The 15,067-nt window shown below is 39.6% G+C and overlaps 1 protein-coding gene across 4 annotated transcripts in view; it reads left to right on the plus strand.

Moving 5' to 3' along the window:
- The first annotated feature begins 254 nt into the window (after positions 1–254).
- The window catches only part of DENND1A (DENN domain containing 1A), a 159,974-nt gene continuing 145,161 nt past the window's right edge, over positions 255–15,067 (plus strand). For all 4 annotated transcript variants that reach the window (XM_082295358.1, XM_082295360.1, XM_082295359.1 and 1 more), the window contains exons 1-2: positions 255–384; positions 6,162–6,232. In XM_082295358.1, coding sequence (XP_082151484.1) covers positions 368–384; positions 6,162–6,232 — 88 coding nt within the window. In that variant the 5' untranslated portion in view covers positions 255–367. The remainder of the gene's footprint in view (positions 385–6,161; positions 6,233–15,067) is intronic.

Genomic DNA, 15,067 nt, shown 5'->3' on the forward strand with positions numbered 1-15,067 from the left:
TTCCCCGTGAGGGAGACTGCACACCCTCTCTGTTCCAGTGCTCAGTCAGTCGCACAGTGAAGAAGTTCTCCCTTGTGTTCGGGTGGAACTTGCTGTGCATCAGTTTCTGCCCGTTCCCTGTTTTCCTGTGGCTCGGCACCACGAGCAGAGCCCGCTCCTTTCCCTGACGGCTCTCCCGGACAAGGACGCACCGCCCGCCCCGGGCCCCGCCGCACTACAGCTCCCGGCAGCCCCCGCGCCGTGACTCGGCCGGGGCGCCGCGGCGCGGGCCGGGATGGAGTGAGGGGCGAGCGGCGGACAGAGCGCGGCCCTGCGGCCCCCGCCCGTGTCTCGCTCCGCCCCGGGTCTATGCGGCCCCCCGGAGACCATGGGATCCAGAATCAAGTGAGTGCCCTCCGCAGCTCTCAGCCCCGCTTCAGGCCCTCGGGAGAGCGAGAAGGGGACTGACTTCCCCGCCCTCCCTCCGCTCCGTGTGAGGCCGCGCGGGCGGGACCCCGGCCGAGCCCGCGGGCCTCGGGTTGGGCGAGAAGGAGAGGGAGAAGGAAGGGGAGAGAGCGCTCCCTGCCCCGCGGGCCGGAGGGCCGGGCAGGACGGGCCGTCCGACCCCAACTCCGGGCGGGACCCCGGCGAGACCCTCCGGCCCTGCCCCAGGAGAGGGACGAGAGCCGACCCTGCTCCACACCCAACCCCCCTGCCCCTCCCGCTCTCAGGGCCAGGCGGGGAGGGCAGTGCAATGTTATCGGTGCAGGCCTGAGGGAAGGCGGGGGTGCTGCGTTGGGAACATCTTCATTGCCAGCACAGGCGACGCCTGTTCGGGGGTGTGGAGGGATCGAGGGAGTGCACATTTATTTGCCCAGGTTAGAGTGTGCTGACGGAAGGACTACAGTCTGGCTGGGAGATATCCCAAGTGTATTAGCAAAGGGGTTTGGGAGTAGGAGAAGAGTGATGCAAGTGATTGGTGTGCTGGGCCTGCAGGTCCATGCCCTCAGTGGTTTTTTTTAGTTTTCATAAAACTGGTGGTCGATTTATTGGTAAGCCCTGTTGGTATGTTTGGTATAGTCATATTAAAAATCTCAGTTCGTTCATATGCCATTCCAGGAGAATTCAGTTCCTTGGACACAGGTAGAGGTGTAATAAAGCTATTGCCAAGCAGGGAATGCTGACATCTCTGTGTATGGAAGGGTTATAGAGTGGAGAGACCCAGGTCGATGCTGTTTTATTCAGCCGTTTCAGCAGGTGCTGTTGAGCAATTCTTTTTCGTTCTTGAACACAGTGATCTTCAGGATTACGTTGGGCTTTAACTTTTCACTCCTTTTGTTTAACTTGAATACAAGACTGGAGGGGACATAGTTTTTGTGATGACACATCTTCATGTTCCCAAGTCCATAGGCTGGATAGATGAAACCATGTCTTTTCAGCCATGTGTTTTAGGAAAATGTAAGCAGATAATGAGTGTTTGTAATGATAGCACTGTGGCAATTGGTTGGTTCAGGAATGAACCTTCCTTCCTTCCTTAAGCATACTGTGGGCATGAGTTTCGCACATTTTTGGTGTATGTGTTCTCAACTGTTGCTGCAGAGAAATGAAAGCCTGGGAAACTGGTTAAACTCTTACAGTCGAATACAGGTAGAATTGAAAACTGTAGGTATTTTGGCAGCAGATCAGGCTGTATCTCTAACTTGCACCTTCAGACCCTGCAGCAATCACCCTTGCTTGGATCGCTTTAAGATTATGATCCAAAATGACTTCTTATGATGATCTTATCTTAAATGTATTAAGAGGTTGATGCTTACTTTAAATGCAGTTTCTTTTGTGTGCCCACTGAATCCACAATCTGTGTTTGCCATCTTTGGGTTTGTGATTGCTGATTGGGCTTCAGTGGCTTTGAGTAGACTTTGCTAAATGAGAATGTCATCAGGCAGGTGAGATGCTCCAACTAGAAAGTGGTGTCAGGGAGATGTAGCCGTTAGAATATTTAGTGCAGCCAGCAGAGTTTAGGGCTTATTCTGTGCAAAGTCTTTCAGTGTGAACTTGTCTTTCAAGACTGTGGGTAAAACCCATGTCTTTCCCAATCACCAGAATAACAGAGGTAATAAACCCAGGTAAACATTGCTTTTCATTCTTGGACTTTTTGAGAAAGCATTTTGTCTGCTGAGTGATTAAGCAGCGTTGCCTTGAGCAGCACTTAATAAACTGCCTTTTTCCACTTTGGACAGAACACTGTGCCCGAGTAGTGTAAAGACAATTTTCAAAACAATCTTAGCATATATAGAGTGAGAGAGCCTGTCTGAGTAAGAGGCTTTTCTGGTCTGCCTTTCTGAGCTGGATGTTTAATCCGGCAAAGATTTTAAAGTTGGTAAGTTCCTTTTGGGACAGGTTGGGAATGTGAATGAGAGAAGTATTTGGTAACTGGGTAGGGTGAGGCACATCTCCTTCAGGGGTGTCACCAGTATGTGCTGGAGCCCCAATAAACATCCAGTAGTTGGGCCTCTTGCTTCTTGCAATAGATTGATAACTATGAGGAATATTAAACTGCTTGGCACAGGATCCCTTACACACACTGTGATAGACTCTGCATGAAACCTGGGCATATCTGTCAGTTAGATTTCTGATGAGTGTATAATAACGAGTCATTTGAGTGAAAGATTGCTTAGAGAAAAGTATCAGTAGCTGCATCAGACTGAAGTGAAAGAAATAAAGGAGTTGCCAGCAGTCCTGGAAGCTTTTGGCTTCTGTATAGCTGCAGGCAAAAAAAAAGCTAAATTGAGTGTTGGGTTACAGTGCTGGGTTAATCCTCTGTCGGGGCACGTCTCAGGGAATGTGCCAGGCACTCCGTGCCAGCCAGGTGAGGTAGGATAGGAGCATTGTTAACCTGCTGCTGTCATTGCTTGGCAGCCTTTGTACTCCGTGTTACAAGACGGAAAGGATTTCTTATTTATTTATCTTAAATAACGTGTCGTTATCAATCTGTTCAGCAGAATGGCATTGTGCTGTAAAAACAGTTGGCATGTTCCTTTCCAGAGGTGATTGTATTTCACTGGTGACACAATAGATGACCAATGTACATCTGGGAAAGCTTTCAGAGATTTAACAAAACGTTTGTCATATACTAAGAAGAAATAGTATCTACCTAGGGAATACCAGGCAAGAAAGTTAAATATATGAAAACTAATCGAGGCTTCAGTTGTAGTTTCTGAATTGAATTAGTGATTACAGGTTTCTGCTAATAATTTATTTTCTGCAAGAATTGAGCAACTAAGTCTTGTTACAAGACAGTTAATTATCAGGCAATGTCTTATGGCTCAGTTCTTAAGCAGAATGATACTTTCTGTCATAAGTGCTATTGCATTTTCCTATGTATAGAAAAAAATGCTCCTGACAGAATTGAAATAGGCTGTAAATGTGTAAAGTGTGTATTTCCAGCCATCCAGCTTCGGAGAAGGACTTGATTTAATTTTATTCTGCATAAACCTGTTACAATTTGGTAAAAACCACAATTTTTGATCATAAAAGGTACATAAATTACTTACTTGAAATATCTTATTTCAATGTAAAATTGAATTTCATATTGATTGCTTTGATACTGAAGTTATTTCTCCATCAGAGATTTGAAGTAATTCATACAACTAGCATTTATCACAGAAGTATTATTTTCTCATACAGCTCCTTCCTAAGTTTGTGTTTACAAAGAAGTATTGCATTTCCTTCTGAAATTACCTAGTTCTCAAATAAATGAGGTACTATGTAATTTTGTACCTCTGTGTCCTATGTATTTTTTTTTGATTGCATCTGTTTGTTCACTTGATAAGTTACCATGGGTCTGTAAGTGATTTTTGGGAGGAGGGAAAACTTGGTGTGTGTGTTCAAGGCTCTTGTGCTGTGGAGGATTGCAGGGGCTGGGGTTTCAGTGCAATGCACAGGTGACATTGGACAGCAGAATATACATTTTATGATCATGTTTATGCTGTATTTGCAAACTGTATGAAGTCTCATAGTGACTTGTTTCCTTAATGCCTCTGAAAAGTTATAAAATATTCACCATCCAACAATGACTTCATTCTCATACTGAGGTGTTGGTTGTTGAATGCAGCCTTTAATACTGAGTTTCTCACTTGGGAAAGCTACTTTAATTTCACTGTTCGTAGAAATAAATGGACGTTTGTCATGGAAAATTAAAATACAAAATGTGATGTCTTTTTGTCTGAAAGTTTTGGTATATAGCCCGTGCTCCTGCCAGCTGTGTTGCACAGTGCTTTCACTTAAGAATTTGAACATGGGTTCTAACATAATACTAAAAAGGTGTTTGTTGTTTTAACCATTAGCTGTAAAAATATAAAGTTTATAAACTTTTAATTAAGAAAACATGGTGCTAAAAATAAAGACACAAACAAGGAGGGTATGATAAGGCTGCCCAGCAATGTGTATGAAAGGAAAAATACATTCCTGGTGCTCTGTGGGTATCATTTCGTCCTCACCCTGTACCATGCCTGTCGGAATGTAGCTAAACCCCAGTATTTGCAGATTTTGTACCACAACTCGAGTAGCACAGCAAGAATTATGCAAGTTTGGTTTATATTGCACAATAATAGCTGACTTTGGATTTCTCATAACTTATGAATGTAGTTTTCTGAAAAAAACAGCTACTTAAGACAAATCAGTTGGGAACTGGTGGCAAATTAAATTACCATTAAATGAGTTGTGAACCATTGTTGCTCCTGAGAGGTGCTCTGTAAAACTGAGGAGTGTGATCTCGTGCTACTGAAAGCAATGGTAGCTTTTCTGTCAGTTTAAATAGGTGTGGGGTTTGGCTTAAAGCCACTTGAGTTAAGCTAAGTGGGCCTGTGGCATGGTTAGAAATGTTTTCCTTAATCCTTTTGGTGTTAAAGTAGGATTAAAAATAATAGAAATTCTCTGAAGAGTAAGCTGAACTCATTGACATGCTTATATGTTTGGTTTGAGATGTTGGGTAAGATGACTTTAATTTTTTAAATTATCATTCAGTTAGGAATTCTAGCATATATATTTATGGGTTTTGTCATTATTTTTGTCCTTAGCAGTAAGGGAGCTACAAAATTCACAAGTAAATTATACCACAGCAATTTTCTAATGTTAGTTTGCATTAACACATAGGAGACAATATTATCACTATACAGGCAGCCATAAATTTGGAGCAGTAATTATGCAATTTTGATTCTTGATTTTAACCAGAAAGTCTAAGAATAAAGTGTCACATGTTCAAACCTGCAAAATCCTTATTTCAGTAGCTAGACAATTACAGTCTCTTTAATCTCATAAAAAATATCTGGAGTATCTAAAATTGTTAGTCAGGAATTAAAGTATTCTTTCTTATATAATCACCTGCTGCATTTACATGCTCATTACAAGATGGAATTCCAGAGCATCACTTATAGAGTTAAATGAGTAAGAACTAAAATTATACACTAAATGGTTTGTTTGTTTGATTTGAAGTAATATCATTAGCTTTTTACTTTTACTACTGATATATTTATAACTCTTGACCAGAGTAAATCTCTCTCCTCAAGGATCATTTACATCTTGTAGCTCAATTTGGTATGCTTTTTGACTATTGCACTTATTTCCTTGCATCTGACAAATTTCTGGATTTAAGACTCTGGAGTCTCATGAGACCAAACCTTGTGCATTTGTAATATTCTCCAGCATGGCCTTTTTTTGACAAAGAGGTAGAAATATTTTGACAGGTATTAAAAAGGGGTGCTGTCTCCATCCGAAATACAGCCTCTTAAGTTTTTCAGTAGTGTGAGCAGAAAGTGACTTTGCCTCCTCTTGACTGTAGCTTCTTTTTCCCCCCTCTTTTTCCTGGGCAAATAGATGTCATGATGTTGAACTGAAGGATCACAGTAAGGAAAATGTGAATCTGGGTGTTGTTTGCTCAGTGTTGGGCAATGTGACTTTTCAGTTTGGTGAAAAGTTTCCAGGACATTTTTTTTCCTGAAAAAATCCCTGTATTTAGCACCTTTAGAAAGGTCTGATGAGAAATCATCCCAGGCTGTAAACCAAGAAATAGGGATTCTCTAGTTGTCATTGTACTGTGTGCATGCTGAGAACCCTTTCTGACTGCCTCATTGCAAGTGCACTTAAACCAAATTCTCAGTGTGCTATATACCTTTCTTTTGTTACAGACAAAATCCAGAAACTACCTTTGAGGTGTATGCAGAAGTGACCCACTCAGGAATCAGTTGCGTTGGGAAAGGTACTGTTTTGCACTGTAGTTCTACCTATTTATTGGCTAAAACTATTCTTAAGAACCACATATTGTGAGATAATGAAGTATATTTAGTATGATGCTGTTCTGGCTTTTAAAAATATCGTAATCACTGGTTCCTGGGAATCTTTTACAGTTAGGACTGAAAATGAGAAATGCATGTTTCTGACCACCTGATTGTGGACAATTTTCAGGTTTCTTTGACTGTTTTGTCTCCTTTTGTCTTGTAAAATATAAATGACTCTTTTCTTGATTAGGTTGAAAAAGTAAGTTCTTTTTCAGATTGGTATTTACTGCTCATGTAAAAAAAAAGGTAGTTTTAAACCAAAAAAATACTCTTAAAACATCTTGTTTGGAATTTATTTTTACTTCCTCTTTCTTACTTGTCTACAGAAGTATTTTTATCTGTTCCCAGAATTCTCGCTTTGATCAAATGACTTTATCTGGAAATTAGGCATGGATGCAGCTTACGATTTGGTTAACTGTTTTTACCATTGCTATCAAGTCATAATTACACAAGTATTTTTCTGTAATATTATTTTTGATAAGTATTCCTATATTTATGGTAGAGAACTCCCATAACTGCTGAAACCAACATGTAAGTACATTTGGGAATTTTTGATTGCACTTTATCTAACCTGAGGAACTTGATCAAATAACCAAGAAAAGCAAAGGTTGAAATCTGTAATGCCAGAATTTAGTTCAAGATACTGTTATGAGAGTTCAGTGTGTAGAATGGTACAAAAAGGAAGTTTGTCAAAATTAAATAATTATGATTAGTCAGCATATATTGAAGTAGTATTTATTTTGTCTTGTACGAAACAATTGTGTATGTTGTAGATATGGTGTAATGAACAAATAGAAAGGATTTTTATATTTTATTGACTGGAAAGCCACTTACCTCCTTTTATATCTGTATTTGTTACAGTCTGCGAAAGTCAAATAGCTGCAACTCCTTCCTTCCCTGCCAAAGCCTCCATAGGAGTTGTAACTGGAATACAGTTTTGGCTTATCCTACTGCTCTGTGCCATCACAACTATTTGATGTAACTGCAGGAGCCCTTTTAATAACTGGTCTTTGTTTCTGCACATCTGACCTGGATTCTAGTGCCAGAAAATCTGAACAAATTTGACCATAAACATTACATTGTACAGTACTAGTGTCTGGGTATAATCTTCTCTTTGAAGTTTGTTTGCATCCCCCTGGAGGGATTAATTCCCTGCTGTGGGAAGGTGGGTTAAAAAGCACGGAAACTACTTTACAGGTTTTTAATTGGAGAATTTAGTATACATTTTGTTCTATAAACCAACTGATTCTGTGGGAGTTTCACTTAGTTGTGTTTTTAGGTTTGTTGTATGCACTTGTAGGTGCAAAATCTTCAGAAATTCTTTTTAGGGAGTAAAAAAAGAGTTTTAATAATTGTTTTTACAAGTCATGTATTTTGAAGTTACTCTCTCTGAAGAATCTTTTAAGAGATTTTTCCCAACCAATTTTTTATACTTAAGTAGTATACTTTATTCTCAGAAGCCTTAGATTTGCGTATACCCAAATATTTTGTCCTTCTGTTCTGAATGAACAGAATGTCTGGTTCTTTGCAGTGTTGACTGTATTTAACAGTTGCACTGTATCCCAGGCAAATTCCAAAAATACAGACCTAGAAACCTCCATGTAGTCTCTGTCCACATTTTGGCTGAGTGTTCCACACCAAAAAACTAAGAATGTAGATTAACTTTTCTTTTTTGCAGTCAGGGAATGTATGTTACGTGGCAAGGAGCAGCTACTGTTGAGAAAAGTAAAATGCATAAAAGGTGCATAAGAAGCAAATTATCAGGCAGGTTTAAAACTATTTCTCCCCATTTAATTGATCCCAAAGTTAACTAAGACAGCTGTTTTTGAAGTCTGTGTCTAGTATAATAGCGCTATTGATATGTACAGTGCTCTTAATTCTGTTATCAATCTTCTGACTTGGTCCTGAGGAGAAAGAATTGCTCTAAAGCTGTAACAGTCCTAGTGTGTGGGATTGTCTGGCTTGTGGGATGGTAAAACCTGCCTCTATTTTGTTATTCAAAAGTTTGTGTAGCTGACATGGATTAACCCCAGCTGGCAGCTCAGCCCCACGCAGCCGCTTGCTCCCCCAGCCCAGGTGGGATGGGGGAGCAAACTGGAAGAGGAAAAGTGAGAAAGTAGCAAAGGATGTTTGCCATGTGACTGTGAAGTTCAACTGAAGTTTGAAGCTTCAATGTATTTCGTAGTTCACAGTCAACTGCAGAAGGGAAAATCCTGTTCTGGGTTCCAAGAAAGACATCAGTAAACTGGACCAAGTTCAATGGAGGGCCACAAAGATGGTGAGAGAGCTGGAGCACTTCAGTGTGAGGAGACAAGAGTGCTGGGCTGGCCCATCCTGGAGGAGGCTCCAGGGAACCTGAGCAGCAGCCTTCCATACCTGTGGAGTTCATCTGGATGAGGTGTCCAGGCTCGCCAAGTGATGCGTGGCAAGAGGACAAGGTGCAGTGACAGACAGAATCAAGAGACATTCTAAGTGAATATTGGGAACCTGTTCATCATGAGGAGTCAAGTATTAGACCAGGTCACTCAAGATGTTGTGCATCTCCGTCCTTGGAGGTTTTCAAGACCCTTCACAGCCTGAAGAACCTGGTCTGAACCTCACACCTGGCCTGTCTTTGAGCAGGAGGTTGGACTAGAGACCTCCTGAGGTCCCTTCCTGCCTCAATTATCCTATGATCCTAATATTTGATTTATAGAAGTGTAAGCTTCAGGATCATCTGGGAAATGTTTTGTACACTTAATAAGGTACAAAGAGAAAATTTTCATTGAAACCAAAGAAGTTGAAAAAGTGGACATTGTTTTATTCCAGTCCAGGCAGAACTTTGCCAAACCACAGTGAAATGTGTGAATTGAGAGTGGAAATGATCACTGGATCAGCTCGCTGTGCTCTCACTGTCCTTTCCCCTTGAGATTGTTTAGAAAAAATTATCATCTGTGCTCAGCATTGTAAATTTTTGGCACATGAAGTCTTTGCTACATTATGCAATTCCAGCATTCAGTTGTATTTAAAGATGGTTTTTGTGCTTTTCATTGTTGAATTCATAAACTTACTTGGAAACGTATGGATTTTTCTTACTTACGTAAACACGATGTCTTTTGTTTGAGAGCTGTGAAGCAGGATAGCTGCAACTCTGACCAGTCACATGAAGATGAATATTTCTTACTAAAAATGTATTTCCGTAGGAGAAGACAACCCCAGACCATTTTTTTGCCTAATGATTGGGGTTTCTGTGGAAGCTGGGAATTTCCCTTTCTTAGAGGACATGTATTTTCCCTGTTTTTTCTTTTACTGCCAACATACCTATAAAAGCTTTTGTTGTTATTCCTGTCTGCATTTACTCCTGGCAGGGCTTTAGCTTTCCTAACCTGATGTCTGGTGGTTCAGACAGTTTCTCTGCATTCCTTCCAGGACATATTTCCCTGCTTCCACCCTCTGGAAGCTGCCTGTTTGTGTTTAGTTTGTCCAGGAGCTCCTTGTTCATCCTTAGAGGCCTTCTCTTTCCTGATCTCCTCTTTGTAGGGATGCATTGCTCCGGAGCCTGGAGCCTTCTCACCAAAAGTGAGAAGCTGCAAACTAGAATAGAAAGAACGGAATCTGTGTTTTTACAGTGACAGTACATGGAATTTATCTAGTGAGAAATCTGTGTTGTGTGTGTCAGGTGTAAGTATGTCAAGCAGAGGAACTTTGCAAGTCTAATGCTTCTCACCAGCTCCCACACATTTACTTTCAGAAAAAGAGGGGAAAATAGTCATGGTTTTATTGTAAAAATGAAATATTTTAGGGGAAATATTGGCTCAAAGTAAAACTACTAAGTTTTGTATCTCTGGTGCATGGTCTTCTCTCATTCATTGGAATTGTTACATGACATGGATAATTTGAGAGCAAAATAAAAGCTTTGTATGAAGTACTGCTATTTTACTGGATTTCTTTTTCTATTTTTAATCTTTTTGTAAAGGAAGGAAAAATTCGTTTTATAAGATTGTGATTTTTGTGTTTGTCATGGCATTTCGTAATAGTGAAACTACACAGAAGTTGAGGTAGTAAATTAGAAAGAATGTGTATTGTTTCTTTTACAGGCCTTAAGCACTTCTAGATATCCAATTCTATGCTATTGACACATTGTAGGCAAGTAAAGTGCATTGCTGTTTCCTATGTTTTTAATCTCAGCCAGAAGATTGTTTTGTGCAGGTTTTTTGAGATGCAGAAGTAGAAAGAATCTGCTAGCAAATTTAGTTTAAATACCTTTATAAAGAAAGTGAAAGCTTACTACTTGTGAAATTTTTCTTTTAACTTTCAAAGCTCTTTATGATCTTAAAGCTGCTGCAGATCATCCATCAAAAATAGGATGTGACAAATTTAAGGCTGTTGCTGGACCTCAGCCAAAGATTCTCTCTTGTTAGAAAGGGCTGTGAAGAGAATTGTAGTCTGACTGTCAAACTGTTCATATAGCAAAAGAGAATTTGTTAGTCTAAAGTAACCGATCAAAATAGTCTCTGAAGTAAGAGCATTTGAAAGTAAATGCTCGCAAGAGTAAAACACCCCCTACACCCCTGTCTGGGAGGACGTACCATGCTTTTGTGTGGGGTTTTTGTGTTCTTGCCAAAGCAGACATTATAAAAGTATGTCAAATCTGTAGCTTTACCATGTAGTGTGCCAAAAGGCCTTTCTCTCCAAGGACCTCATCTTTCATCTTTTTGTGAGTGTAGCATAAATTCTTGCTGTGTGTTCAAGGAAAAAGCTGAAATGGTTTAGTACAGCTAAAGGATTTCTTTCTTAGTGTTTTTTAAAAAAAACATGGTAAGTTAGAAGCCTAAATGTGACTGCATGGACAAAGTGTGTGTTAGAGTTTAACAAATGTTCACTGGATTAGGAAAGGAAATGTAGTTTATGCTACTTCTTTTATGACAGAATTTAAAAGGTCTTGCTGTAAGACTCTCCATGTGCTTCTTTCTTTTCTCGAAAACATACCACTAAGTTGAAAAGGGAGATGAATCTTAGAAGGAAACTATTAACTCTGGGGTAGTTTATCATTGTTTGAGTGAAAGGATGAAATTTGCATTTGAATTGGCTCCTAGAGTAGCATGTACTACTAATCTTGTTCCTACTAGAAGCTTGTGAGTAGTTTAAGTACTTCCTTCTTTACTTTTCATGTTGTAGCCTTGGGTTGTAATAGCTCTTTCTCTTCCTCCCCCCGCTTCCCAGTAGATCACAAATGTATAACTTAAACTAATCGAAGTCCTTAACTCTACTGGGAGAAGTCACAATGTACTTGGGCCCTAAAATTATTCTACAGTTGTCACTGTGGTTTCTGTGGTAGGACTTCGGCAGGTAGACACACTGCTGCGAGAGACACACTGCTGCTCCTTACCATTACCTTTTGTCATATATTATAATGTTACATAGCAGAGCAGTGCCTCCTCTATAGATGAAGGATTTTCTTGAACATAAGCAAAGTTACTGGACTAGGATTAAGTTAAGAGCTGGTCATTCAAGGGTTTGTAAACCTTACCTATGCACCTCTCAGAGCAGCCTTTACTTTTTTAAGATGAAAACATTTTGTTGGTTCCAATCTGCCCATTCAGTATTGAGAAATAGATAAAATGCTGAAGGTTTAGGAATAATGAAGTGCAGAATTCAGGTCTCTTTCCATTAAATAAGGGCTTTCTGTTGAAGGGGCTGGAATTCCCGTATCACGAGTTTTCCTATCCCATCTTTACAGTGTTATGTTGCTACACCAAACTTCCTAAAGCAGGATTGGAAAAGTAACCAAACCTAAGTAGGTAGGTGGTATTTGGGAATTCTAATTCTCCTAAGCTGCTGCTTTGTTTTTCTGTTTCCATTTGATTGCTTTGCTTTTAAGTACAAACAAGGTGGAAGATTTTAACAAAGAGCTTACTGGGACTGCAGTGTCCGGGTAAGTGAATAGCACTGTTCGAGCTGTTTTCTGTGAAGACAGTTCACAGTTTGGTTTTTACAGTATAAATGCAATACAGAGCTCAATTTGAAGAGAAACTCACTTTATTAAAAAAATACTAGAATCTGTCATTTTGCAAGTCATCTTAAATTTTGTCTAACACATTTTTAGGCGTGTTCTTATCTGATAGTACTAGATTTAATAAACCCCCAAACCAGTAATATCAAGTAGGACTGAGTGTTTCTCTGTTGCTGTGAGCTGTTTTGTGGGAAGAGAGCAGTTTGGCCTTTCTGGTTCATGCTTTAACTACTTCTGTCCACAGTCTTCCCTATTTCACAAGTATTTACTAATCTGCAGTATATTGCTATGCTGGCACTGTTTAACTAGACAGAAAAATTCAGCACAGAAAGTCTCACTCACAGGACTTTAAACTCTTTTGTTGATTTATATTTTTTTAAAGGAGCTTGACATCTTCATCAAGTTCACAGTGGGCCTGCTTTGTTTGCTTTCTCTTGAATGCTTGATAAGATTTTTCTTCTATTGTTTTGTGCAGCAAGGACAGAACTTGCCATGGCTGAGGTGGTTTTTTTGTAAATCCACAATATGGTCATTGTCTGGTGCTGAATAATTGTGACTGCTTTTTGTACAACCAGAACTAAGGCTTTGGCTGTGAACAGATTCCTTCTTAGCGTGAAAAGAGACTAATCCATGTAAATACAGCCCCAAAATAAAGCTTTACAGAAAAAGGGAAAGGCTGCTAAGCAGGAGGGCAGAGGTCAGCAATTTAACCTTTAACCTAACAAATAAGAAGCATGAAAGTTCCCGAATTGGTTTACAAAGGCAAGCTCCTGTGATCTGTCAGTTTTTCTTTTCATGATAGAGTTGGGTGAGAAAACTGACTGACAGCTAGTGCCTTTTTAACTGCAGGTTGGAATTAACTGCTAAACTGAAACTTTCTTAGGGAGGGTTTTTTCGTAGTGATTCTAACATTATTTTCATTCACTAGCTATACTTAGAGTTTTCCTTGAATTTATAGAATAATTTGAGTTGTTGTTACTTTTAAAGAGTTCTTGAGAGACTTAATTTAGATACCCAATATACTGAAATACTTAATATATCAGCATTTCAAGCATTTAAGAATTTGGTGAAGCACTTGTTGCAATTAACTCTCTCTTACTGTGCTGCTTTAAGAGTAAGGCTGCTATGCCAGTAACTGCAAAGAGACTGTACTTTGAATAGAGTCCAAACGTTGATGTTAAAGGGGCGTGTGTGTGTGTGTGTGTGTGTGTTTGACTTTATTTAAGGGAGTAGTTTTAACTTTAGTTCATTCTCAGTCACAAGCATTTCCAAGGTGGTTTGTTTATTGTTTGTTCTCACTTAATCACGACAGGTAATCTTGTTAATGAGTGTTAACTTTGCTCAAAGCTTAGTGCATCTGCAGTCAGCAGTTAGCCTAGATATGGACATTGATGTAAAGAACTTTCAATTCGAGTGTCATTCGGGTGAAAAAGAAACAAAGTAGTAATGACTTTAAAGGAGACTCCCTGTAGATTTAAGAACGGCAACTTTGGGTGGTTCCTTTCCCTAGTGTTAGCATGGTCCCAGAAGTGACTGACCGGTCCTTCCACAGTTGGATGATGCTTCCTATTGATGTTTTCAATAGAAATACTGGAATTTAGAATTTGTGTCTGTCTTTAGTCTGTTGACATCCAGGTTGATGGTTGTAGCAGAGCACTACTAAGTGCTTTCGAGCACTTAACAGAGCACTGCTTTAAGTGCAGCACTCAGGTGAAGCAAGTTTGGGGAAGCGAAAGATGAACTAGATCTGTTTTTATTGCTGGTTCTTCTTGTTACAGGGAGTTCCTTGCAAGAAGAGAATGTAAACTGGAATTCAAAGAGAGGCCTGTCAGAGTGCCCAAGGCAGTACTGGGCTGCCTGCCTTTGGTGTGGTATTTTTTGTCACGAACAGAAAGTGACATTGTTAGGTTTTCCTGTGGTTTTTTGTTGGTTTTGTTTTGTGGTGGGTTTTTCTGTTTGTTTGCGGTTTGGGTGTTAGGTTTTTTTAAAATTGAAATGGAGTTTAAAAGAGATTATTTGAGGATAGATTATTATCAAATAAGTGTAAAATTAATGCAAGACTATTGTTTTACTTCAGCGGTGGTTGTAAAAATCCAAGATCAAATCTAAACAAATCCCATACTCTACCTTCTGTGCTACCAGAGACCATTTGCATTTTGGTCCTTCTGGGGCTAACAAGTTTTGGTAAACCATTTGTCAAAATTCCAGATGCTGACAGATTTTTGGCTCCTGGGAGATGACTTTTTTGCCTTTTTAAGATGAAAACAGCTTTTTATATACTTTTTAGTATTACTTTTTTTCATGGAAGAGTGAGATAGAATCAAAACCAAGGAAGTTGAACTTCCATATTGAGGATGATAACCTTGGATAGAGGGAAGGGAAGAGACAATTGATAGTGATAATCTGTTGTCTGGAGTGGGTTATGGTCTGGAGAGTTTTTTCTGAGCACTTTCCTGACTGGAATTTCCACCGTTAGAATTTGTGCTGGGATTTTAAGTGGTGGTGAAGGGAATTAGGCTCACAACTCCCATTGCATTCTACAGGTGTTAATTCAACCCCGTTTTCGGTTCCTTTGAAGAATCATTTACTTTGAAATGATGTAGTTATGAATATAAATAGTGGTAACATGACTTCTTAATTAATTGATTCTTACATTGTTACACCTCTTAAGTAAATGTCTCTAGTTTCTGTCTGTAAGATACTTTGGAGATCATTGAGATCTTCTGTTCCAAAGATTCTAAAAGCAGATTATCACTCTGTGTGG

The sequence above is a fragment of the Coloeus monedula genome (genome assembly GCF_965178545.1).
Source record: "Coloeus monedula genome assembly, chromosome: 21".
In the NCBI taxonomy this organism is placed as follows: Eukaryota; Metazoa; Chordata; class Aves; order Passeriformes; family Corvidae; genus Coloeus; species Coloeus monedula.